This window comes from Rhinolophus hipposideros (assembly GCF_964194185.1).
Source record: "Rhinolophus hipposideros genome assembly, chromosome: 21".
NCBI lineage: Eukaryota > Metazoa > Chordata > Mammalia > Chiroptera > Rhinolophidae > Rhinolophus > Rhinolophus hipposideros.
The window spans coordinates 6,621,811-6,649,310 of NC_138067.1; the positions used below are offsets into that span (position 1 = coordinate 6,621,811).

At 44.0% G+C, this 27,500-nt stretch overlaps 1 protein-coding gene across 4 annotated transcripts in view; it reads right to left on the bottom strand.

Annotated features, from left to right (window-relative positions):
* Positions 1-22,712, bottom strand: part of TOX3 (TOX high mobility group box family member 3) — a 101,970-nt gene extending 79,258 nt beyond the window's left edge. For 2 of the 4 annotated variants that reach the window (XM_081030970.1, XM_081030972.1), the window contains exon 1: positions 22,223-22,702. In XM_081030970.1, coding sequence (XP_080887096.1) covers positions 22,223-22,309 — 87 coding nt within the window. In that variant the 5' untranslated portion in view covers positions 22,310-22,702. Of the gene's footprint in view, positions 1-22,222 lie in introns of all 4 variants that reach the window. The other 2 variants (XM_081030969.1, XM_081030971.1) reach the window with 1 other exon arrangement.
* Between the last annotated feature and the right edge of the window lie 4,788 nt (positions 22,713-27,500).

Sequence of the window (27,500 nt, forward strand, 5' to 3'; positions counted from 1 at the left end):
GAAAGAAAAAGGATATATTAAAGATGGAATTTGAGAAATGAATTCAAATGAATTTTTTAGATGTTTGCAATTCTTTCTTCCTAAAATTACCATGATTTACATACATGGAGCAGTAAATGCAAATGATTTCCAATCACCTCAGGGACACGCGTCCATGATTACAATGTCTCGTAGTGAGATTTCAGAAGATGTCACTGAACAAGATATAAAGGGAATAAACATTTGCATGCCCTTCCTCTTCCCAGAGGGACTCAACTCCTGTGACAAGAACAGGCCACTCCTCTTTCTCCTCTCTCCCCACTCACCCCTCACACCAGTTCCAGCCACCTTCACCTTCCAAAACAGAAACTCAAGCATGACCCAGGGTGCAGGCTGAGCTTAAGTGCTTAAAAGATAAAGCCCAAACTCTGAAGCATGATGGCCTCACTCTCCTCTGAGCACCCCCATTTTCTGCCTTTTCATGACTCCATGCCCTTGCGATGCTGTTTCCTTACCCTGTTAAGTTAAAATCCCACCCAAGTTTCTACAGCTGGAGTGATCACTGTAAGAAGACACTTCTACTTTGCTCAATGCTGGGTTCAAAAATCTAAAAAGCAAGATATTTGAGGAAAACAAGGTTTGGGGGTTTGTTGTTTGTTAATAAAGTCACAGGACCTGACAATCCCATGCTTTATATGGGCTGATCATACTGTACCTAATCAGATACAGTAAATGAAATAACTCGAGAATCTTTCTGATGAATGTAAAGGTGGATGATGGGGAGAGGGGACAGGGAGAGGTAGTATCTACGTATGTGTAATGATGAAATGATTTACTTGAATAAGTTTGTGTGGCTGATTCTCTTTTTCTTTTGTCCTTTTCCCTAAAGCCTGCCTCCTGGAAAGGGAACAGAAGGAAAACTTACCTGGAGTCCAGAGCACTTACCTAAATTACTAAGACAGCAGAGCACGTGTAAAATAAAGTAATAAATCAAATCCTACTTCCGGCATCTGGCCACTTGCTTAGAGGCGTGTATCTTGCCACTGGTAACTTTACCAGCTACACCTACCTGGTAAACACTAATTTCAAATCAGTGGCTGCTGCCAAACATTTATGAATTTATCTCATTGTTTCTATGCTATCAGAGATAGTAGAGGGATGAACTACAAAGGCAGTAACTAAAGGAGGACCTCTTGTTATGCCTCAGCTCCTTTCCAATACTAGGAAGTCCATCTGAGTCTCATGGGGCAGGTGTGTGTGTGCACACGTGCGTGCGTGCACACACACACACACACACACACACACACCCCTCCAACATTCCCAATATTTTTGTATTTTGCCCACTCACTCCCTTCCCTGTTATAGGTTAAGGGCAGTAATACAGTAATACAAACCTGCCAAGTAAACCCAAAAGAGAAACAAAAAATATGCATTACATTCCATTGAAAGATAGCCACAATTGAATTATTTGTTCCTTTCTTTAAATAGTAAAATTATGGGTCTGCCCATAAAGAACTAACTGTTCATTTGTTTTCCTTTAGATCTTCCAGAATTGGCTCTACAGAAACTGCCCTTGCTGTCCAAAGTAGCTACATTTTACAAGAATTTCCCACTACCTCTCATTTCCCACATTCCCTAACATTCCCATTGGCTTAAGTATTTCTCATACTTTTCTGCCTAAATTTGTAGCTCTCAAGTTTAATTACCCCAGAACAATCCAGCCATCGACAACCAACTAAAAGAGTATGGAATTTTTCCTCCATAAATCTATTCATTGAGATTCTACCGAGCCTGGACCGTCCAGGGAAAGATTCAATAATCAGGGGAGAAATGAGTTGCAGAAACTCAAAGAGAACAGAATAGCCAAGGCAGGAGATTACAAAGCCAGGAGATGAGGGCTCACTGAATTAAACATTCTTAAGCAGACTTACATACATAATGAATTGGTCAATTCTGTCCAATGTTTCTGAAAGAGATTACCCTTCCAACAAGCCAAATGAGTGTTCAAGGATGGTAGCGCGGATGGATTCCCGAACAAAATAAGTGTTAATCACTTTATCTCCCCCAATCTTTTTTGTGAAGAAGAGCAACTTTTCATTTCCATAAAGCCTTGAAATCGTTGGCTGGCTGGGGGGGTGAAGGGGATGGGGGAGGGCTGGTTAGAGGATGCAGACAATGAAGTCTCTGAAAAGGGAGTTTCCTGACAATAAAACCCTGATCAGAGCCAGAGAGGGGACACTGTTGTCTGCAGCTCTCCCCTTTCCCTTTGGGAATTCCAGGCATGGTAGACAGGGGAGGGACAGAGTGACAACTGCTTTGGGAAGGAGCCAGCAGGTAAGCTTTGAGATTTACTGCTTGGGAAATGCTGGACCACAGCAATACATTTTCTTGGAATTTGTTCTTTTAAACACATTGCCACAGGCTTCCTTAAGATGTCCTGTGAACTGTTCAAAACAAATTTGTCAAGTAATCAGCCTATAACATCTTTCAGCAAAGGACACTGAATATTAGCATAAAGTCTCAAAACTAGTTATGTATGGAGATGTTCCTACACTCCAGGCTCAGGGCTGGGTCCCGAGCAGCGAGGAAAACAGACATGGCGGCTGCTGTCTGCAAGTCACGGTGTGGAAGGCCAAAACGATTTCCTAAACTTCTACGGACGCCCCCCCCACACACACACACAGTAGCCATTCTATAAATATTTGAGGAATGAATGAATAAAACACTTCTGAGCTTGGGATTCATGTGACTCAAGACGCAAAAAATAATAATAATTAGCAAATATACTGCGAAGAACCAAACACATGGAAGAATCAACTTGAGTGTGCCCCTACAAAATCAGAAGAAATGGGACAAGACACAGAAATCCTTGACATCTAGACCCTACCTATTACTCTAATACAATCACGGCACAGCTCCAGTCATTGGTGGTGTTTTCACAATTCATCCCAAGTAGCTTGTGACTTAGTTCAGGCACCTAGAGACATAGGTGGGCCCTAATTGAGCCAATTCCCCAGTTCAGGGACAATTACTCCCTCTAATGAACAAAGATCTTTTCTTCTCAGTCCACACAACCACACAGCTTTAGTAAATTCAAAAGATATTTTACTAACCAGAGAGATGGCCAAAGAGAAAGAAGGAACAAAGAAAAACAATTGGCAGGTGACAAAGCAGGCTCCTCCTTCCCTGGCGACCATCTATACTACTCAAAATGGACGCTGGCCTTCTTAGCTATTCTGAGGAACACACAGGAATAGAGGCTCCTTTTAGCTCCATCGGGCCCTAGAGAAATAACTGCCCTATATTTAGGTAGATGCCCTTTGTAACAAAGAAGTAACTCATCCCTGTTAGCACTTTCTAAATGACAAAACCAGAAAGTTTTCCAAAATATTCCTCCAACTCAGTGGCTCTCAATTGAGGGCAATTCTGCCGCCAAGGGGATATTTGTCAATGTCTAGAGACACTTTGGGTTGTTATAAGTAGGGGTGCTACTGGCATCTAGCGGGTAGAGCCAAAGATGCTGCTAAACATCTTACAACGAACAGGACAGCCTACAACAAAGATTGATCCAGCCCAAAATATCAATAGTGCCAAGGTTGAGAAACCCTGCTCGAGTTATACATTAAAACAGAGGGTCCATCCATCAATGCTCAGTGTGAAGTCCTCCTAAAGTTCTGTTAAAATATCAGGATATTGTGAGGTGAGGGCCTTCACTTATAGCCTGTGTTCAGCAGTCTATCCATATGTTAAGAAATTTATCTGAGCTTAGGATAATAACAATATCTTGGAATAAAAAATGATGACCATCGCTAACAACCAATCTTGAAGTGCTTAGTATACAAAGAGAGAGTCAATACTAACGTTGTAAATACTATTATTATTCTCTACACGGTGAGCTTACTTATCACACACGATAATCCAATGGAGTGGGTGGGTTTATAAGCCCTTAGAATGTAAGTGCTATGGAACAGGACTTTATCCGCTTTGTTCACCATTGTCTACGCAGAAGCCAGGAGAGTAGAATCCCCATTGAGAGCTGAGGACACTGAGAAGTACAGGAACATGTTGGAGATTGCGGAGCTCGTAATGGTGGAAACTGGTTCACAGGTACTTCTACCCTCATACCCTGCCAGCCTGCCAACTGCTGAATATCTGGAGTCACTGAAATCCTTTAGACTGCTTGGGTCTAATCTTAGTTAAACAGACCAACAACCACCGAAGTTGGAATGAGTCAGGCTGCTTTCCAAAGTTACCAAAATAAAGTTTTCTGCTTTTCAGGAAGCTGATTAAACAAAAAAGTGTCCCCAGGACTATGGTAAAAGACGTCTGCATTGCCATGAGTCACTTGAAAGCAATCTAAGAAGGTGACTGGTTTTACAAGAGGTTATCTGCTTCTCTTAATTTGGGTAGGGCTCATGCTGGTCCCACGCAGGCTTCCCCAAGCCAAGATGGCAGTGGTTTCTCGAAGGACAAAGTTCCTGGGCAAGCGTAAAAACTCTTTCCAACCACAAGGGAACCAGATCATTGGGACCAGTCAGCACTGGACAACTGGTCCAAAGGACCCCCAATGCCAGCTTAATCTTAGCACAGTCTTCAGGTGAAATTAAAACCACACCTACTCAACTAAGATGGATGCCAATTATGGCATAACATGAATTTTCAGGAATCCATACTTCTTAAATGGTCAGAGAGTTAAACCACTGACGTAAAGGCTTGGGGGTGTACCAATTCCCCTATTTTCATCATTTCAATAGATTCCACAATTCTGAGGGAAATATCCTATATAATTTACACAAACTCTAGTAAGTGCTTTGAATTGAGAATTATATTCATCCCTATGAAAAGACCAAAAGGGAGAGGGATAAGAGTTTGTTTTTAAGTTTTACAATATTGACACAACATGCAGACTTTTACAGTGGAAACTTCTTTTGTAGAAAGATATGAAAAGTATCCTTGACACTATACAAACACACTCATTGCCCTTGTAAGTACTTTGAGTGTTTATTCATAACCTGCATTTCTCCACAAAAGAATTGGGGTTGACTTTTAAAAGTATATTTGATTCTAAAAAGAGGGGTATACGTATAAGAATCAAGGTGAAGAAAAAATAATATTAAGAATGAAACAAAGCCAAGGGGACCAGCATATATAACCTACTGTGTTGGACAATTACCAAATGGGTTTCACGTTGGATTCCAAGCTTCTTGGCAGACAACACGAAGAACGAAAAACAAGAATAAGAAGATAAGTAATACCTATAAAAGAAAGTGAATTTTTTTTTCCAGCTCTCCCTGATACAGTAACCTAAGATTTTCTGGTAAATCCTCATAAAAAGGACACTATGATATGTAATGAGCTATATGCTAAACAGAACCTCAAGAAAAGACATCCGCAAAATTTACTCATGATTGCCCTCAACGCAAAGTAACGCCCTAAGAGTGTGCAAATTCTGGAAATGAGACACACCCCATGAAGGTAACTGTGGAGTAAGGTGCAAACAATGCGTAACCCTGAGCATTCACATTCCGTTAGGTTATCAGGATAAAGGCAAGTACTACATCTTCTTCAGGCCATTTTCCATAAATACATCATTTCTTACAACAGAGTTTTTAATCAGGACTGAGCAACTGACTTCAGGATCCTAATTTCTGATAAGAAACTAAAGGAAAAAAATTCTGTGTCAACAGTTAAGCAAGATGGCAAAATTTATCATCAGAAAGCAATTCCCCAGAAAGCTGAATATATGGATTGTATTACGATGGGAAATGTTAGTTAGCAACTGTGACCAAGCAGAGGTGTTATCTGTTGTCTCAAGTATCGGTTAACTTAGGTTTGAATTGGCCACATTTGAAAAACTACATACCTTTCTCTTTTTCCTCTCCATAACTGGACAGTGTTTTTGTCTCTCTCCCTTATGTAAGAACCTTCTAGATAACTCTCATCCATTGTCACTCTTCTTATCTCCTGTTATCAGTATTCTTACTCTTCTTATTAGTCTGTCAGAATTCCTTTAACTTGATTTGTTTCTCCTTCACTTGGTTTCTGCCTTGAACTACCACAAGTGTCTCCCTAATAAGCATGAAATGTGGAGAGACGGGGCAACTGCTAACTGCAACCCACCATCTTACACTTGCTTGGGCGCCAGTATTCTCAGAGTTTAACTATGAAGAGGTCAAATAATCAAAGTGGTATATATCATACCTAGTGCTTTCTGGGAATCTAGAATTGAGATAAGCCATAAAAAACGAATATGGAGTATGTGATTTTAGCCAGTTCACAATTAGAAACCTGTTCAGCCAAAGCCAGATTAGAGAGGATATTAGAAAAATTATTAATGCAGACAGAGCAAGACTATTATGCCACCAAGAGAGTTATTTATTATGAACAAACTGGGCTTTGAGGGACAGGGGAAATAGCTATTTCAAATTAATATTTTCAAAACAACTATATTCAGGCAATTGTACAAAAATATTAAGACAGGCAATCCTACTTCGTGGCACTGATCTATAACCACCACAATGACCCAGGGCAGAAGCTCTAATGTTTAAGAAAACTTACCAGCTTTTTTCTAAGGAATTTCGTTTTGGCTCAATGTGGTAACATTGATACTAGATAGAGAGGGTCTTCAATGTCAAGTTGAGGACAGCAATTTATCCTAGAAGCCAGTGCTCCCACTAGCTACTACGCATATACATTAACTTAAGTGGTACATAAACTTAAAAATTGTTTAATTATGCATTTATTATATGGGTAATTTGTATATATTGCAAGTGAGAAGGTTCCCTTATGCAATAGTGATACAAATTATAAAGTGGGTCAATGTAAAAAAAAATTAAATAATAATACCAGTGATAGGTGTTTAAGGCCAACATGAAGATGGCCAGTGTGAGAAAGCATTGCTATGAATAAAGAGGAACCGTTGGAAGTGGTTTTAGAGGACAATGTCGGCTTACACTGATACTCTTTTGAGGATTAAACCAGAAGTGAAGCCTAGATTAGCTGGAAGTGGGAGAAATTTAAAGTTAGAGTCAATGAGGAATCTGACTGGCAGAGGCCTAGGCTAGGACACTGGCAGTGGAAAGAAGACAGAATCAAGAGAGATGATTAGAAGGAAAAATGAAGATGACGTGAAGACTCATTGCCTTAAGGGAATGAAAAAGGCCAACTAATCAAAACCAATTTTTTGCATCTGGAAATGATGGAGGCCCTGAGATAAATGGTGAAAGCGTGATGAAACTTTTGGGGTAGAAAGGATGCAGGTTGCCACATGGCTTATGTTGGACTTGAACTGATGGCAGACAGTGAAGTGGTGATATCCCATAGAGGACTACAATCTAGAAGATAAGAGATCAAGGCACAGTTGAAGATTTGAGTCTTGGGTAGATTACAAAAATGGCCACAATTCTTCATACCTCCCTGTACTCTACTCATGCTTCTTTGTAATGTGGTGTTGCAGCTCTTCCCTTCAAGAAATGGAATCTATTTCCTCTGCCCTTGAACTTGGGCTGGTCTTGTGACTTGCTCTGGGCAACAGAACGTGAACAGTGTGACCTCTTAGCCTGTGCTCAAGGGCTTTTGTGTACTTCTCAGAATGCTGCCATCATGAGGGCTCTGTGGCACATCGCAGCATGCTAGAGGTGAAAGGTGACAGCTAGCCAACCTCCAGAAGCAAAGCCTCCTAGCCAACCTGCAGTAGGCTGGAAACACATCAGAGAATCCAGTGAAGAGAAGGATAACTTGTCCACTGACTCCAGCCTAAATTGTTGGCTGGCCGAATCATGAGCAAAATATGTGTTTTTGTTTTAAGCCACAAAGTTTAACTTGTTACACAGCAATAGATAACTGACACAAACAACATCAGCATGGGAACAGCTAAAGGCAGGAAACAAGATCCACATACAAAGTGGGGAAAAAATACAGAGGCAAAAGAGCAAGGAGCCAAGCTTTGGGAGGATATTCCCCATGGTTGGGAAGAAGAGGGAAAGCAGCAGACACGACCACAGAGCAAAAGTAATCAAAGTATTCAAATATTTGTATACAATATTAGGGAACCAAGGACATGGGCGACTGGGAAGACAGAGGGATGAGATAGGGATAGGAGATTTGAAGGAGTCATCAGAGAAGCATAACCCCAGGGCTCAGAGCAGTAGCTGGCCTAATGTGGACAACTCCATATTCTTGCACGAGTGAATGAAGTCTGATCTGGCAAGGCAGTGCTCACTGGAGAAGAGTGAAGATGTTAGGTTGGTGCAAACGTAGCTGCAATTTTTGTAATTTTTTTAACTAAACCACAATTACTTTTGCACCACCCTAATAATTTCGGTAATCCAACGAGGAATGGAAGTAGACAACAGGGTGTTAAGGAGGGCCTGACCGGGGAAGACGTGGAACCCTCAGCAAAGACTTCTTGTTTGAGGAGTTGTTCAGAGAGATGTTAAGGGGTCCACGGAGTAGACTGAAGTGTAAATATAGACAGTCCTCTCTCTCCACTCGCAACTGCCAGTGTGGCCAGCAACCAGAAGTATCAGCATCACCTGGGGGGAACGTGTTAGCAGTGCCACCTGTAGGGCGCACCCCAGACCTGCCCATCTGCCTTTTATCCAGAGCCCCAGCTGACCTGTATGCACATCCAAGTTTGAGAAGCACTGCTCTGTGAGGTACAGAGACTTGGAACAAAAGACCATTTAATTCCATCTTGAGAAAGTCTTTCTGTTTTGAATTCCCTCTCAAGCCACCAGATAAAATCAGAGACAAAGTCTCCGTTTGGTACTAACCCATCTTCGACACTTCCCTAACACTTGCAACCCCCCCTTTTTCAATAGAGAGCAGAGCTTGGGCAAGCAAGGTTCCCAGTGAGTTTTCAATAAGACTGTTTCCCCCTGGTGTTTATTTTCAGAGTGTTTTTCCTATGGATGGAAAGTGATAGAATTTCCCATCTGAGGTCATCTTAATTACACATTACGTAAGGGCAAAAAGTGAGTCAAACAAAAATATGAAGCATATTACGTGGATAAAATGAGATAGTAAAAGCTGTGACCAGTGACATGGCACTCAACAAACTTAAGATTGGAAAATCTGTGGGAGAGTTCAGAAGACATCTACACATACAGAAAGTAGAAAGGAACCTAGCAGGCAAGATGGGAGTTGTCTGAATACTCAGAAAGGGATAAACACTGTTGGAAGGATTTATGCCAGATTAAAACTACTCTCTCTGTGTCTGGACATAAAGAGAGAACTCATTCCTAGACAAGTGAGGAAGAGAAATGAGTGATTCGGAACAGATGATACCATCATTCCTCATGAAGTAAAAGATCCGAGTTCCCTTCTAAGCATGAGAGTAGGGCTGGTTTGACTGCAACTTGAAAAGACGGAAGAGTTGGACTATCCATCGTGGAGAATGACCAAGAGAAAAAAACAGGTGAATTAAAGGATTGTGCAGCAAGGGCCCAGATATGTTCAGACAGCATTCATGTTTAGTAAGGAAAATGGACAGTTTTCAGTTATCCTAATGTTGAGAAATGAGGCTGACTTGAAAAGCTGACCCAAAATATGCAGCCAAAGGAAAGGGGCAGCCAAAGGAAAGGGGCCTGAGGATGTCGGGTGGTGGTGAGGACAACTGACATGGCTTTGCAGCCTGAGACTACACACAGAGTCGAGGGTTAACGAAAGGGGCCAGCGGATCAAGTGAGGGGAAAAGGCCTAAAGGATTGAAGGTTTCTGAATGAAAATTTAGTGGATATAGGGATATGAGGAATGAGACGTAAGTTGGGTTTGATCGAAAAAGGATCAATTAAAAAAAAAAAATCCAGTTTAGAAAATGTTGACTAGTGCTCAAAACTTTGTTACCAACACTTAAGACATGAGAAACGATAATATAAAAATTCAAGAGGTATTTTGAAAAGAAGAGAAATTTGGGTCTAAAATATAAGTACGCAATTAAAATTAGGGCATAGGATTTGCAGCTCTTGCAAGGAAGAATATAAATCATTGGTATTTTAAGCACGCCCCAAATAAAACCCCAAAACTGAAGAGAGGGCTGAAAAGACATCACAGTATACCACCAAAAGAGGGCCCTCCAAGGAGTAAATGAAGGCTAAAATATTTTTTATTTATCAATTACAGTTGACATTCAATATTATTTTATATTAGTTTCAGGTGTACAGCATAGTAGTTAGACATATATGTAATTTACAAAGTGGTCCCCTGTTAAGTCTAGTACCCACCAGGCTCTGTACGCAGTTATTACAATATTATTGACTATATTCCCTGTGCTGTACTTCACATCCCGTGACTATGTTGTAACTACCAATTTGTACTTCGTCATATCTTCACCTTTTTCACCCAGCCCCCCAACCTACCTCCTATCTGGCAACCATCAGTTTGTTCCCTGTATCTCTGAGTCTGTTTCTGGAAAACTAAAATACTGAATGAAGTTTATCAAAATATAACACTATAGTTTGTAGACAAAATTTCAAACCTAGAGATACCCAAGAAGGGCTTCTCACCCACATGCACCTGCTAAACTACTTGCTGTCCCTGCCTATCCACTCACCCCTTTTTCCACAGTACCTGAGTGTTTCCCTGGGCACATGGCCAGCCATAATAGAGTCTACACTTCCTGAGTATCTTACAGTCACAGAATTGGCCCTGTGTCTCAGTTCTGGCCAGTGAGAAATAAGCAAGCATCACGTGGTAGCTTCTGGAAAGCTCCCTTTACAACTGACCACCTTTCCTCCTTCCTTCCTCCTGGCTGGACCATGGATGATGACCCATGCCCTACCCTGGACCACAAGCGCAAGAGGCACATGAAAGCTGGAGTGAGCTTTGCTCCCAGATGTCTATGCAGCTACAATAGCAGCCCTAGACAACTTACATCTAGGCATTGTTAGGGAAAAGACAGGTGAACACCTACCTCACTTAAGCCATTACTAATCAAGTTATTGTTTTCTGTCACTTATAAGTGAACCCTAACTGACACACTCTTTGCCTGCATCTAATAAACAGTCTTGCCTTTTTTGACCATTTCTTCGCCGACCTGAACACTTGAATTGAGAACAGTCACTTCAATATCTCCTTCATTGGTTTCCCTCAACCCCCATTCTTCTCCCACTCCTGCCTAGGCAAGACCCACCACCAACCTGAATGCTGAGAAAAAGATCTTTGGAGAAAGAGTTCCAAATAGAGGGAACAGCAAGTGCAAAAGGATGGGATGAAAGCTGGTGTAATAAGACATACAAAGCAAGGGTGGGAGAGAGTAGTGGCAAGAAATAAGGTGGAAGTAGGCAAGGACAGATAGACCTTGAGCTTGTCAATCAACGGCCACACCCATTCTATTCTCTTTCTCTCTCTCTTTCCCTCCCTTTCTCCTTCCCTCTCCTTCCCTCTCTCCCTCATCCCCTTTACCCCCACCATCTTTTCCACTGAATCTTCAGCCATCCTCTCTTTCTGCCCTATCATCTCAAAGAAAGGGTTAGCAAGGTTTCACTTCAAGTCCAATTCCCCATTATCTACAGCCATCATTCCAACACCAACTGACCAGCCTATCTATCATTCCATCACTCTCTTCTTGTGCCTCTAATCTTTCCTTCAAACATTCTCAAGTACTGTCTTGATAATATCTTCTCATTAGCAGCCCCGACATTCAAACTGTCATCCACACACACATACCTGTATGGACACACATATACACAAGCACACACAAATGTATATACACACACATACATACACACACTTTACTCGTACCTACTAAATAAAACTTCAGATCTTTCACCAGATGTTCTAGTGCCTTCACAATTGGGTCTCAACCAACCACATCTCCCACCAGATAAAACTACGCAGAGGAAAACTCATCTCGACACATTGTCCCATTGGGACCATCCTGCATAGGTGTCTAACGGGAACTTTGCTAGGGTGTTATGCTCATGCAGAACCCCTGCCTGGAATTCCCTCTCCCTTTCTCTCTTCTCTAAAATCCCATTCGAACTCGTTCCAAGAGTTCTTTTACCTGATCACACCATCTCTCAGGGACTTTCTCCCTCAACCAATCTGCTCCTGGAGCACTTTCACCTCCAACGGTCGCTAGCTTCAGCCCAGAACATCTCTCTTACGTACACATGACACCCACATGCACACGTGTATACATGCACACATGTGCACACACTTCAGGAACACTCACGTATGCCCATCTGCTCCCCTACCAAACTAGAGGTCCCATAAGTCAGACCACAGGTAATGCCAGCCCCTAACAAAAAGTACATTCCTAATAAGTAATAAATAATGATTAGGATATCTGCATTTAATAAGCAAAGGCTACTTCTGGTTTCCACCAGGCAGTAGCATGGACAACTCAGATCCTCAGAATCTTCAAAACTGCCAAGCTTCACTTCATTTAGCCGTTTAAATAGACTTTTTTCCCTACCCCCTACCCACTTTCCCTCACCGTGACATCAGCATTTCACTCTTCCTCTGAGGAACCACTGCTCTCGACAATCAGCCAACGTGGTTTTGCTAAGGATGACAGTACCCGCTCTGACTCCTGACATGGGTATGTGACTTCAGGCCTGGGTGTGCCACCTGAGTTTGTCCAATGGGACTAGATCCAGAGAAGGTACTAGAACAAGTGGCAAAGCAAATCTCTCCCTTTTGGGGAGGCTGAGCTGTGGGGCCGTGACTTGGAGCTGCTACTAGACATCTTCCTGCCACCTGAATTGCATCTGACTGATAAAAAAAAAAGCCAGACAGAAGAAAGCAGAGTTAATGTAAGAAAGTCTTGATAACCCCCTGAAACTCTGGATCCAGCTACCATGTTTCCCGGAAAATAAGACCTAGCCAGACAATCAGCTCTCATGCGTCTTTTGGAACAAAAATTAATATCAGACCCGGTCTAATTTTACCATAAGACCCGGTCTTACATAATATAAAATAATTAATATAATATAATATAATATAATATAATACTAGGTCTTATATTAATTTTTGGTCCAAAAGATGCATTAGAGCTCATTGTCTGGCTAGGTCTTATTTTCGGGGCAAACAGGGTATGCCTGAAACATAAGTCACAATCTCTTTTTATATTTAACTCAGTTTGAAGATGTTTTACCACTTGCAGTGAAAAGGATTTTCATTAATAACAGCAGTTTTAACCACTTCTCCATTGAACATTTTTATTAGAATTTTTTAAATAAGCCAAATGATAAGAGCTGAGTTTCTCATTAAAGATACAGGCATAAAGGAGTAGCAAAACAGACCTCCTGAGTATGCTTTTTAAGGGCTCGATATTTCTAGACTTAGCTCATGCTTTTGACAAGAAAATCAACTTCCAACCAATCATATATATGTCATAAGAGTTTTCTAGTCAGGGTAGCATTTGGGACTTCTACTTCCTATATGTAGAAGATTTTTCCAAAAAAGCATAAAACTTTGATTATTCTACAGTACATCAAAATCGTTTGCTCATTACAATTAGCTACAGAAATTGCTGGAAAATTTCACAATATGGTACAGTTACTTCCACTGCATCAATTTAAAATATTAAAAAACTTGCTCCCATCACCAAAATTAATATAATTTTATATAGACAATTTAGTCAATGTAGAAAAGGCGATATTGAATTCTAGCTCCTCCAAAAGAATGAGTCTATATCATTCAAATATGTATTTAGAATGAAATCCAAAATACTTCTTGGCATTGGCTAATCTGTTTAACTCATGGATTATCAAAGACATTCAAATTATTCTTTTATAAACAAAGTAAAATTAAATTGAGATTAAAGACAGAATGTTAGGCATTTAAGGGGCATTTTCCAATGGCTGGTACATTTTGCACAAACATAGAACATATTTAAGAAAACATGGTCTCCCTGAGGAAGGGATTAAGGGCACAAACCTAGGAAACAAAGAAAATAAAATGACCTGCTACAAAGGAAGGAGATAAAACCTGTCAGAAGCTCATGCAGACCGTGAAGAAAGCTTCTATTTATACTTTAAGCAGGTTTTTTTGTTTTGGCTTTTAAAAAAATAATAATAATAATTGGATCCACCTTCAAAATATATTAAACTTATAAGCATACTTAACAAAAACCCTGTCCTTTATTAACCACACTCAAACCAGATTCTCCAAGATAGTTATGACATCACTAACATGTCACAAAATCCAATTTGAAACTGTACCTCTTACACAAACAAAAAGCATGAAATGTTTTAATTCATAAATGGCTGACACGGTTTTAAATTACATTATTGCCAATTTTGCGTCATTCCTATTTAATAACAACCATTCAAGAATGTCTTTCCAAAAAACTATTAAGACAAAAGGATATATCACCACATACACATACACACACACACACAAACACACACACACCCTTATAATGAATGGTACAGTAGGATTTCCAAATTTCTGAGTTCTATGTATTATTTCCTAACTAGCAAACACCAACCAAACCTCAAGACTAAGAGTGTATATCCTTTGCAACTTCTGCCTGCTCACTCTTGGAAGAGTCACGTCCATTTTCACTACTTTACTGCATACAAACAGGAAGACTCTGACTTTGGTCCTTCAGCCTTGAGCTCTCTCAAGTTCACGGGCACTGGTGCACGTGCCTACTTGATGTCTCTGTGGGACTATTCCACCAAAACAGTCAAAATCAGCTTATCTTTTCTTCAAAACCTGCTTCTCCTCTGACATCTCTGATTTTGTTCAAGGTCCTACCATTCATCCAGCGCCCACGTTCAACCGAGTCATCTCTGCCTCCACTTTCTCCCTCCCTAAGCGACAGAGATTCTCTGTTTCCTAGCCTTCCTCTTTCACGTTCACATTCACGTCTCCTTGGTTCAAATCATTCTCACACCTTCAGTTCGATTGGGTAATGGCATCCTTCTTGGTCCCCGACCTCCTTTTGGGACCTACACTATTCCCGTCAAATGTTCAGAGCCACCTTCACAAAGTACAGCCCCAGCCAAACCACTGGCCCACTCAAAATTCTGAAAATATGGGGTGGCCTATTGGCTCAGTTGGTTAGAGCGTGGTGCTGATAACACCAAGGTTGTCGGTTCAATCCCGGCATGGACCACTCTGAGCTGTGCTCTCCTTAAACAAACAAAAAAAAAAATCTTCAAATGTGCTCAGTAGTAGACACTGTTGGTTTTCTTTCCAACAGTCTTCTGCCTTGCTACCAGAGCATAACATGCATCAGTTATGCTCTTGCGCCATTATGCCCAGCCCCAGCAGATGATAGAAGGTTGGTCTAAGTAGATGACAGCAATCTCCTCCTTCTTTGTCAGTGATTGTCCGAGGGTGAACATGTGATTCATTTCTGATCAATATGATAAAGTCTAGTGGAAATGTTTCCAAGGAAGCTTTCCTTTCTCGATAAGAGAGGTACAGAGAAGAAAGTACTCTGTTGCTGTCATTGCCATCCCCACCACTCCCTTGCTTCCCGTTTTACATGCCATCATGGGAGGACGTGACGCCTAGATCTACAGTCGCCACCTGTGACGGTGAGACTGCTGAAATGCCAAGAATGGCAGAATAAAAAGAGAAGCACAGAGGGTCCTTGAAGACAAAACTGAATCATCCAAAATATCCCGAGACTGCCGACTGAAAGGCTTGTCAGTCAACAAATGTCCTTCCAGTTCATGCCACTGTTTGTTGGGCAGTCTGTTACCTGCAGCCCAAATCATTCTGATAAACTTACAAAGAACAAACTCTTGTCCTTACCCCTGACAGCCCTCTCTGACGTGCTACTCACAGCATATTATCAGCACCACCTGGGAGAGCCACCTGTCCTACGCTGCAGTCTCCTTTAGGGGTAACAACACTGCCACAGAAAGCGCTCCAGGTGATCCGTGTGCGTGCTCGAGTTTGAGAAACACAGCTCTTTAACACGATCACAAATTACTTTGTTTTTCCATTTCATCCACTAACTTACATACCATGAGGAACACTTGGTCTACATTTCTCCAATAACCGTGACCTATTTTCACTAGGTTTGAGCATCTGTTGCTCGTTTAATTTCATCTCTTCTTAATCAATGTTTTCAAACTTGGAGCCTTCAGGGACCTGAGAGGAATACAGAGGGCTCAATATGAGAAACAGGAAATGAAGACGACACGGTAGAGCGTGGCGTACACGGCCATCTGAAGGGCAGCCAGCAGAGGTTGTCATGTGGGGGACAGGGCCAGTACTACCAAATACATGATTATTTCTAAAGAAAAGCTGGAAACCCAGATGTATGTGCAAAGATGTGTAGATACAGATGACTAATTGAATTTTGTAAAATACTGTGACAATTAAGTCCTCAGGTGGATTCAGCATCCCCCTGAGAGTTTGTGACCTCACGTAGATTAGTTCTTGAAATACCTACACATACTTTGAGTGGTGTAGCCACATACATGCACTGGCTTCATCAGCAATGACTAGAATTAACTTTCTTTGGCTAACTGTATGCTAGTCTCCACTGCGCACAAGATTTTCGTAAATATTCCACTGGTCTGGAATATAGACCTCCAGTCTGAATGTAGACCTCAAGTTAATGGCAGCAGGAATCTTTCATCCATGTCATTATACACCAGACCCTTAGAACCACAACCTTCTCAAGGCCCTACAAAAATGTTTAAAATGTGAGAAAAAATTAGCTGGCCACACAACACACACACTACAAAATGAAAATCAATAGATGTTTAATTCCAGTTCTATCAAAGGCAAACGGAAGTCAACTAATCAACATCACCTCAGAGATGGATCATATCGTGATTGTTAAATGCAGGGTGTATTTAATGCATATTTAATGCCAGATACGATGTGGAGGGGAGCCCCCAGTCAACACTGCTTCCTGAGAACCTGCCAAAGTCCTCCAAAGGCCCTACGTGCCAAGCTGGCACCAACCTTTCTGTCACAAGTCTTGGTTACAGCATCACAAACTTCCTTCCCTACTCTCCAGCTCCTTGAGGTTGCTCACTCCAAAACAGGATCCTCAGCTTCAAACAAGCTTTCCAACGATGGCTGCACAGTGAAATCACCTGGGGAGCTTCTAAAATCACTGCTGCCTGGGTCTCATCCCCAAAGAATCTGACGAAAGTGGTCTGGGGAAAGGCAGCTCACGAGTATCCTTAACAAGCTTCCTCCCACACGGCCAGGGCGAAAGAGTAGCCAGAGATGAGAACCCCCCATTCTAGAAGCATCTTTGCAAAACACTCTGAAACAGTAATCTCTCCCATTATTCTATCTTGTTAACTAGATTTTCCTTCTATTGCCGGAGCTTGCAACAAAGGACGATCATCATGTGGTCTGATTATCTAGAACAGTAGTCAGCCAACTTTTCTTGTAAAGGGGCAAATAGCGAATGGTTTAAGGCTTTGCAGGCCATTCAGTCGCCACACTGGCATGAAAGCAACCACAGAAACACATAAACCAATGAGTGGGGCCAGGTTCCAATAGATTTTATTTATGGGCACAAATGTGAGTTTCACATATTCTTCACAATCAGGCAATATTCTTCTTCTTCTGACTTATTTCCACCATTTGAAAAACTGTAAAAAACATTCTTAACTCACAGACCATATAAGAACTGGAAGCAGGCCTGACATGACCCATGGGCTGCAGTCTGCCAGCGCCTAACCTAGAACTGTGACACTGAGACTATAAAATTAACCCATGATGGAATCCAAATTATCCTATTAGAACTACATTGAAAGTGGTCAAATGCTACTTCCTCCACTCACCCAACTTAACTGTCCACACAGTTGCACATGGCAGTGGGACTGTGTGTATAGTTGAACAGACACCATTAATGACTTATTAAAAAATGATTCTGAGGGGCGGCCGGATGGCTCAGTGGGTTAGAGCACGAGCTCTCAACAGCAAGGTTGCCGGATCAATTCCCGCATGGGATGGTGGGCTGCGCCCCCTGCAACTAAAGATTGAAAACGGCAACTGGACTTGGAGCTGAGCTGTGCCCTCCACAACTAGATTGAAGGACAATGACTTGGAGCTGACGGGCCCTGGAGAAACACACTGTTCCCCAATAAAGTTTCATTCCCCAATAAAATTTTTTTAAAAAAGAATCACACCATTGTATCCTAGACATTTAAAAAAATGTTTGTGAATCCTCGCCTGCATATGAGTTTTTCTAAGACAAAGGTGGCAAACATGCCGCATACAAGCATGTTTTGAGGGGCCTACATAATGATTTCAACTATTTGGTAGTTTGCTGCGAACATTTAAAACTCAGACTATTTCAACTAAAAATCCAGATTATCATTCTCTTGAAAAAATAATTGCAAAATGTGGGCCCAAATGTTGGATGGCAACCACCAACCAGTGCTGGACAAGACTCCCCACTGCAAACCAGGCACGCTACCCTCTAGGCCACACACCCTATCTCCATGTAGGTTAACTAGCTGTCCCTACAGACTTTGGAGTTTATAACCCCTGGTCTAAAGTCCGTAGAAAAATCTCATTTCTCTTTCACAATATGGCTTCAATGTCTTCTTTGAAGACCTGACATGGGAACGTATTGAAATCTCTCAGTCTGCCCTCAAAATTCAACACCCCCATACTCCAGACCCTAGAAGTGAAATCATTAGTTATCATGTGTCAAGTTTGCAAGGTATCCACCTAAGAAGAGTTTCAATCAAATCCCCTTCTCAATATGGTCTCAATTTGAACCACAGTCTCCAAGAATAGACAAATGACAAAGGATCCTTCAGGTTCTCTTACCCTTGAAGCCGGCCAAGACAGAGGCTCAATGCGGTGGGGTAACAGAACTCACAGCAGAATGTCTTAATTAAGCAGAGTCATCAATAATACACAATAACTACAAAGCAAGGTTTGGGACTAATGGGTAACAACACCACAGGACTATTCTACATAGAGGAAGAAGTCTATAGCCGTATTCTGAAAAAGGAGGAAAAACATGAGCGTATGCAGGAAAAGCCAGTAACTAGTGTTTAGTCCAAGTTCATTATTAACCCACTGTGTAATTTCACCTTACACCCACATTAAATACAATAGTTTATCTTAGGATGGCAGACTTCTGACTACATGCCTATTAATATGCTGCATATTATCTTCTTACTAGTGAAAAGACAAATTGAACCCAGGAAAAGAAAAATTCCAGCTATATGGGTAATGGCACCAATTCACTAGAGTGACACAAGCCTTTTTGTAAAAAAATATTTAAAATGAGAATATGTTAGTTTAATTTGTTATCCACATCACAAAAAGAACTGTTCAAACAGCAGATTTTCCATTTGAAAATAAAATGGAAATTAGCCCTTGGAAAACAGAGATGACATTAAGTTTATACATCAGTGGCTGGTTCATGAATTATTAACTGATTTTAATGATCTTGGCTATATTTTATTTGAAGTTATTCTCCTACTTGCAAGGACTTTTGAACCCTCAAAAGTCTCTCATCCATTCTCCATAGACACTTTCATGAGCACTGACATTTAAAAAGAATCCATATACTCACGAATGTAAAGATAATACACAAGCAAATAATTTACACAAAGGACGCTGGTCATTTGTTAAAGAGAGAAATGAATGAAACCCTATTATTCACGGTTTGTAAATAAATTTAAAGATAAGCGCTAACTTTTCACTTGTTAAACCTGGAGCGGAGGGTTCTGTATTTCTTCTAAAGTTTCCCAGATGGTCATTAAAACAAGAAAGGGCAGAAACTCACTGTCTTTGAAATCCATCATTTCCCATCCAGAAAGATAATACATATTGTCAAGTTAAGTCTTAAAGAGGTTAACAATCACAGGTACTTTCAAATAACATAAAGGCATGTCTTTGTATGCTAGTTTTTACATTTTCAATATAAACCTATACTGAATAGCACCACTTCAGACACACAAGTTAGCTGTGGAAAAAAAAAATGCTATAAGCCTTTAATTAGCACTTGCCGTTTTATACCCATAAAGTTAATACTTCCTCTTCTACTCCATTCTCCCTATAAAGAAAAATTACAGGGAATAAAATTCAGTTTTTCATTCCTGAAATTAAGAGTAGGAAAATATAGTTTTGTGGCTCCATTTAAAGATCTTTTTTTTTTTATTTGCAAGGAAGTAAATGCAAACATCCCTTAAAATTAATGCAATCTGATTTCTACCAATATTGAGCGTTGTGCCTAACTTTTATAAGTTGGGTACAGACAGCACTTATGACGACCAGAGTGCTGAATTACTAAGAAATCAAGTTATTTCAGGCAAATAGCTGCATTCAGAAGATATGACAGCTAACTAACTTCCTTCCTTACTGAAGTTGAATAAACAATGTGTTTTCTAGCTTTCTATACCCTCCCTGAAATAAATGTTCTGAGTTTAAATGGACTCAAATAGCCTTTCTCAAAAAATAAAAAGAGACACACACAAAACACCCACAATTTCCTCTGGTCCCTTGAAGTACCCTCGGGATCCTAGAGAACAGAGATTTGCCACGCATTGCAGTGACTGGATTAGTACAAAAGGTTTCTATTTTGGTGTCATTCTAGTGCCGCTGATCTTAAATCAGAAAAAGTAGTTACATTAGGTAAGGTAATGGCTTCCAAAAATAAGAGCCTGCCCAGTTATACAAGGCTTGCACCCACAAGGCTAAGTTGTAAGGAGATACATAATACCCCACTGGAACAATTAGATGGAGTCTCAGGAACACTACATACTTAATTAGGCTGCCTGAGTCCCTAACGGAGCACACATGGGGGACTTTTTAAAGCATTTAATAACCCGAGTAAATCCAAAATCAGAGGACAGACACTAAACGTTAACTCTGGCTACAGGGCCCTCTCTCCCTTCTCTTTCAGTGCTTAACGTATCACTCCTGGAATTCTGAGAGCATGATCACCCCCCCACCACCAAAGGGTTAAAACACACTGAATAAGGCCCCTTCCTTCTACACTTGTGGGGAGGCCCCTCTATGCCCGGCACCGAGCCGGTGGATGACGACACAGGGGTGAGGAAGACAGACCCTGATGGTCTTTCACAAACTTTAGCTCTGGAGTTGGGAACGGAGTATAAAAACAGGCAGACAGGAACACACGCCTCTGCTAAGCCACGGGGCACAGCAAACGGCTCCTCACTCCCCATACAATTCCTCCTCTTCCTGTTATTTATGCATTAGTTTTGCACGGCACCTTTCTTTCAGGAGGCTCCTAATTTCCTCCTCAGCCATCCAAGCAATCATCAACAAACTACGCTTTGAAAGAAAAACGGGGGGAAGGAGGAGCAGAGGGTGGGAAGGAGAAAGAAAAGCCCCATTGGAAAGGCACAAGCCATCCGGCCCACCGCTCTTTCTATCGCCCTCAGGGGGATGTGTCTTCCCAAGCCTGGCCCCGGGGGCTTCGGAAAGGATAGTGCACGCGAGTCAGCGCCGCCCTGGCCCCGTGGCTGCGGCTCCCGCACCGACTCGCCGCTCCCCGCTGCGCCGGCCACCCTTCCGAGATTCACCTTCCGCCACCTGAAACGTTCGGGCCTCCGAGTCGCGCAGAGACTGGTGGAAGCGGTGGGGTGACCAGGGCGTGGCGTGGAGGTCTCCAACCCTGATCTTCCCCAAAGGAAAAACTTACCCCTTTCCCCCAAAAATGAAAGAAGCCACTTGTGCTAACAGGGAGGGGTGGGTACCTCCGTCCCGCGATCCAAAGCGCCTTTGCTGCGAGAGGGCAGCAAAGGCCACCTGAGGGGGTCCCACCACTCCCCGCGCCCCCATCCAGGGCACACTCAAAAGTTCGTTCATTTCCTTCCCTAAGCGGCCGGGGATCCAGTTCTCGAATCCGTGGGGTGAGTGGGGTGAGGTAAGACGGACTTGCGAGTGGGGCGGCGAGGTCACCGGACCACGACAGCTGGGACTCCCGCGCACCCCCCAAGGGGCTGCAAGCGTGTTTACTAATAACAACAAAGAATCACACGCAAGTCCCCTCTTCCAGTCTCGGGCTGCTCTTCACTTCTTTGGGGCAGCGAAGGAGAGTCGGCGGGGTGGGGGTGGGGGGCAGTGGGAGGAGAGGCGGAGGGCTGAGGACCGGAGGGGAGCGCCCGCCGAGGGACAAAAGGGGGGTGGGGAGGGGGCAGAAGAGTAGAGGACGAGAGTTGGTCCGAAACGGAGGCGCCAAGGGAGAAAGGAGTGGAGAGGGGAGGAAAGAGGGGAAAGAAAAGTGCAGGGGGCGGTGAGCTGGAGTGCGGGGCGCGCCCGGGATGGGGAGGTGGCCCCCGCCCCGCCGCCCCCGGCCCCAGCCCGGCCCGGTCACCTTGCTGTAGCCGTAGTACCCCAGGCACTGCGCGAAGTCCAGGCCGGCGGGGTCCCCGGCCGCCGCGGGGTAGAACCTCACATCCATGCCGGAGCCGGGCCCGGGGCCGGACGCCGAGGCTGGGGCTCGCCGGGGCGGGTGCCCGCCTCCTCGCCGCCGCTAGATCCACCGTCGGGGGAGCCTGGCTGGGGTGGCCCGGGGGCGGCGCGCGGGAGTCCGGGCCGGAGGGGCGCCGCGATGCGAGCCCGAGGAGCCCGGGAGCTGCGGCCGCTGCACACAAAGGCGCGGCCACGCGAGCCGCGGGAGAGCGGGAGGCGGCCCGGGGGACGCGCCCCGCCGGGGCTCCGAGGCAGCGCTGCGCGCGGGCCGGGCGCCTGTGCGCGGGGCGCGGCGCGGGGAGCCGGGGCGGCGTGGAGAGCTCAGGTGCGCCGGGCGAGGCTGGGACGGCGGCGGCGGCGGCTGGCCCCGCTCCTCCTCCTCCTCCCGGGGCGAACTGAGGCGAGGAGCCGCGGAGACAAGGGGCCCGGCCCCTCCCCTCTCCCCCCTCCTGCCTCCGCCGCCGGCCCCCTCCCCGCGCCGCCGCCGCTCCGCCCCTCCCACCGCGGGCAGCTGGCGCGCCGCCCGCCCCGCCGGTGCGCTCCACGGCCGGGACCGCCTCCGGGCGCGCCCGCCCCGCCCCGCGCGGCCCCTCGCCGCTCACCGCGCGCCTCCCGCAGCCCGCGCCTCCCCCCTCCCGGGCCCCTCTCCTTCCCACGTCGCCCCCCTTCCCTCTCCGGTCCCCTTTGTCCCCGCTGCCTCGGAGCGCTCCTCGCTCCCCTCCTTTCCTCGGCCGCTTCGGCCGCTGCCAGCCCCGTGCCCCGTGTGGCCCTCCCTCCGCCTTTGCGACCACCGCTTCTCTCGGCCCCCAGCTCCTGCCTCCCGCATCCGCACGCCGTCCGCTCCCATCCCGTCCCTTTCCAGCGGTTTCCTTTCCTCGTCCCCACCGCGTTCCTCGTGGGTCCCGTCTCCGGTTCCCTCCACCCTACTCCCCGCCTAACCCCACGAATGTCCCGCGTTCGGAGGCATCTAACCCAGCAGCCAACCTGCACGCGCGTGTCCCGGCAGCCGGGACCCCATGTACACCTGTAGTGTTTTCCAGAAGGGGTGTTGGGGCCTGACCTTTCACAGGTAGGCAGACTTGAAGCTTCCCGGGTTAAGCCTCGTGTCGTTTCCCTTCGTATTTTCTTTGCTCTTGTTTGTATTCGAAAGGCATTTGAGTAACTGGATCTAGGCGGATCATTCACTGCTCTCAGAGAAAATGTCCCCGTTTTCCTAAAAGCTTCTGGGTGATTAACTTCCTCACACTGCACGCACCCACCCCTCTTTATTTCTTTCTGTTTCTTTAAGCTACATCTTCCCCCTCCCCTCGGATTTATTGCCTCGGGTTAATTTGAGAGTTTGGCCCTCAGCCTTGGCGGAGGAAGGGACTTCCATACTAACCGAGGACGTTAGGAAGAGGCTTTGAGATTGCCCTGTTAGGGTCTTAGCCAGTCTCCCCTGAATGTGCAAATTATTTTGAGCTGAAAACAATTAAAGCCCAACAAACTCAAGAAGAGTTTTTTTTTTTCCTTATCCTCACCTCCCTAAAGAGATTCAGATGGGAAAAGAAAAACATGCTTCAGGATGGGAACCTTAGCATAACCACCTTAGCACATATGAATTAAGTGGGGCAGACAGGGAAGACCCTAGCAAAAATCTGTTCTTATGTCCCATTGTTTCTGGGTGGCCCTGCAGGAACTGACCAAATGTTTGCCTACTTCCCCCTCCTTAGTCCAAAATGACATACATATATACCCCATTTTGCCTCACTGTCTTTGGAATGTTCATGTCTGTGTGAATTCCCCCTGTGCATGTATTAAAATTTGATTTCCTCCTGTTATTCTGCAGTATGTTTGAATTATTCGACCAGCCAGAAGAACTAAAGGAGTTAGGGGAAAGTGTCCCCCGCCACAGCCCCCTCCCCAATTCCATGATCTAGGAGCTACTGGAACTGGAAGGGTGAAATTCAAAAAAATTTTAGCGACACTAACACTTTTGTCCCTGATCACATTTTGCTACTCCTGGGCCTGAACTTTTTCACACAGGCATCACCTGGGTTTCTTTTCATTTCTTCTGTTCTTCAAAGTAGGCACTTCTGCTTGGTGACACCTGTGTATGTATGTACCTTCTCCCAACATTATTTCTGGAACCAAGCAGGAAAAAATAAACTTCAATTAGGTGAAAGTTTGTGTATTTGCTTTTCTTGTAGCAGGAGACGGCATGAGAGAGCAGTGTGTATTCAGGAAAGGAACAACTACGTGCATTGTCCCTGGGTTGACACTGATCCACCCCCCCTCCCGAAAAAGCTTTGGTCTCCTCTCCTGAGCCTCCATTTAACGCTGACAACCCAGCGGTGCTCCCTAATGGCCCAGCGGGTTGCACAAATTGGCAGTGAGCTGAGATATTATCAGGACAACACCCCATTGAGCAGGTTCTTGAAACACAGAAGTGGAGGCCCTTTCTCTGGGCCACTGGGCGCCTGTGGCCTTTCCACCAATCAGAGCTGGAGGTTGCAGTGGCCACCTGTTGTCTCGCAAGAGAACATCTTTTAAGTTTCACTATTAGTATTTAACAATGGCGTATAGTGCGGCATCTGGCCACAGGAGAGGAGCAGCCTGCTGATCTGAGGTACCAGAAAACAAACTCAGTTTTTCCAGAGAGGAGCCCCAAGGACTGGGAAGCGGAGTTCTTCCTTGCACACTCACATTCCTCACCTTCTGCTCGGTCTGTCACGCATCTGGAACGATCTGGGCTTGATTACAGAGGATGAAGGAAAGGATAATCAAAGTTACGGAGAGACTAAACCTGACGTTGTAATCAGACCGCGAGGATCAGGAATACAAATATTCGCAGTGGAAACCCCACTAGCTGCAAGATCGGGAATTGCATGTAGGTTTCTGTGTTGCATGGAGCGCTGTGCTGTGGAGCCCAGAAACTGACGGGAGACTCCAGGAAGCTCCCAGGAGTTAGGAATACTGGGTCGGAGCCAGTACCACCTCCTGGCCATTGTTTTGGAAAAGCCTTACTCTAAAACCTCCCTCCCTGTTCAGATGTAAATACCTTTAGGAAGAAACAGTTTTCATCAGTGAACATTTGCTGGTGATGATGATGATGATGATGATTTAGGAGGTGAGCAAAAAATCAGAGTAGACCTTCAATAAGGAGACAAGAGACAGGAAACTTCTTTCATCCGAAGATGGACGTATATGTTAAGGCATTTAGAATGCAAAAATCACTAGAACAGAAGCGGGTCATTTGGGAAGGCTGCTGACTTGTCCCACAGTCACTCTGCAGCTATTTTGGGGGTGTCTGGCTTGTGCCAGACACTGCCTTGTGCCAGCACACACACACACACACACACACACACACACACAGTCACCGGGAGATCCTGCCATGACACAGCGACTGCTGCTATCCAGAGAAACAATCCTGATAAACAAATTCACTTATATGCAGGGATGCTGGGCTCTGTGCCTCCCTGGTTATTTGTAAAATAAAGCTCAAGGCGGGGGCAGGACATGCTGCTCCAAAGCTTGAGCTGGATCACGGCTGGATCCAAAGAACTTTGGACCATGCTTGGTACTGAAGTGGTTTGCAGTAAATAACTATTAATTTAAGACAGGAAAACATGGGAATGAAGAACAGAAAGAAGAGAGGGAGGGAAAAAGGGAAAGGGGCAGGGGAGAGACAATGTTTTAATAGATAATATCTTCCTGGGGGACCTGGTTATGGTAAAATTGGAGAAGAGTCAGCCCAGGACGGCTGATTCAGGTATGCACAAATGAACCCAGGAGGGGGAAGGGGGGAAGGGGGCCTGTTGCACTCGCTGTTTTAGATTCTTTGTAGGCATTAAAACCAGAATTATATGTTGTTTCATTTACAGCTAATCTGATGAAACTCCCTATTGCGTTCATAATACCGTCTCATTTTAAGGGTTCCAGTGGATTTGAAGCCCATCCATTACAAACTTCAGAATGATGCTTTCAAAACTTGAATGCAATTGTAACTGTCATGCTATTTGTCATCTTAAGGATGTCACCTTTTTCAGTCTGTCAGCAGTTTTGTTTCTGACATGCCACAGACAGAGGTTTCCTTTGTCCAAGGTTAGCCTTGAATTTGAAGAAACTTCCCCAAGAACATATCTTAAACATGCTTTGAATTTATGTTGAACTGTGCTAACCGTTATTGGTTTAGAAGCACAGTACAAGAATCAGTCATGCAGCTAAAGTACAACTTCTGCGCATAAGAAAACTCCTGTAGGGTTTTTATATGATTTGGGTCAAAACCCTCAGTCTTATTAGCTTGATGTTTCTAATGGAATCCTCAGTGTCATCCAAGAATGTCTTAAAAAACGAGAAAAAAAATACACAAGCCATAATGGGGAAACTATTTTATATCTTGACAGAACTCTGAAAACTTTATTTCTTTACTTGACCTGGCTCCAAATTAAACAAGAAAGTCCCATGAGGACTGCATTAAACCTGCTGAGTTATATAACCAAAGATCTGACTGGGACCCCCACTTTTAGGGGTCTGGGAACAGTAATTTAACCCCTCTCTGCTCTGCTTTCCCAGACAAGTTGAGGATACTATTCAACATTATATGCGGTTTAATTTTCTTACGTTTTGGTGATGAAAAGTCCTATCCAAATATTATGATCCTCGTTTGCAATATGTAGTGTAGCCAAATTAACAGCAGCTCCGAATGGAATTTAACAAGGCCAGAGCTACTCAAGTTTCTTCTCATCTATTCCCATACTAACAACTAATGCATTATATTGGTAAACGTCTTATATTTGGTTTTACATCTGAATTTGGTTTCATGTCATAAAGCATAGCGTTTCTATCCAGTACGGAATCTTAGTATCTGTAGAACTCATCTCCTATATAACTCAGTGCAAGAGTTTCGTGTCAGAGAATCACCACTTCGCATTCATAGTCTAAATCATATGCAGATAAAATCAAGTTGAGACCTAGCAAGGCTCTCACAGTAGTGAATGGATACATGGTATAGAGAAAGCATTCTGACCTTGGGGTCCTCATTACAAGTCTCCGGCACAGGTGTGAAAACTAATCACCAGGAAAGAGTTCCACACAGGAATTATAGTGTGTGGGGGGGGAAAGTCCCCAAGCATCGTCATCGTAAATTTCAGTTTTTTCCATGAATGCAAACTTTTCTGGTCTGGAAACGTAGACTATTT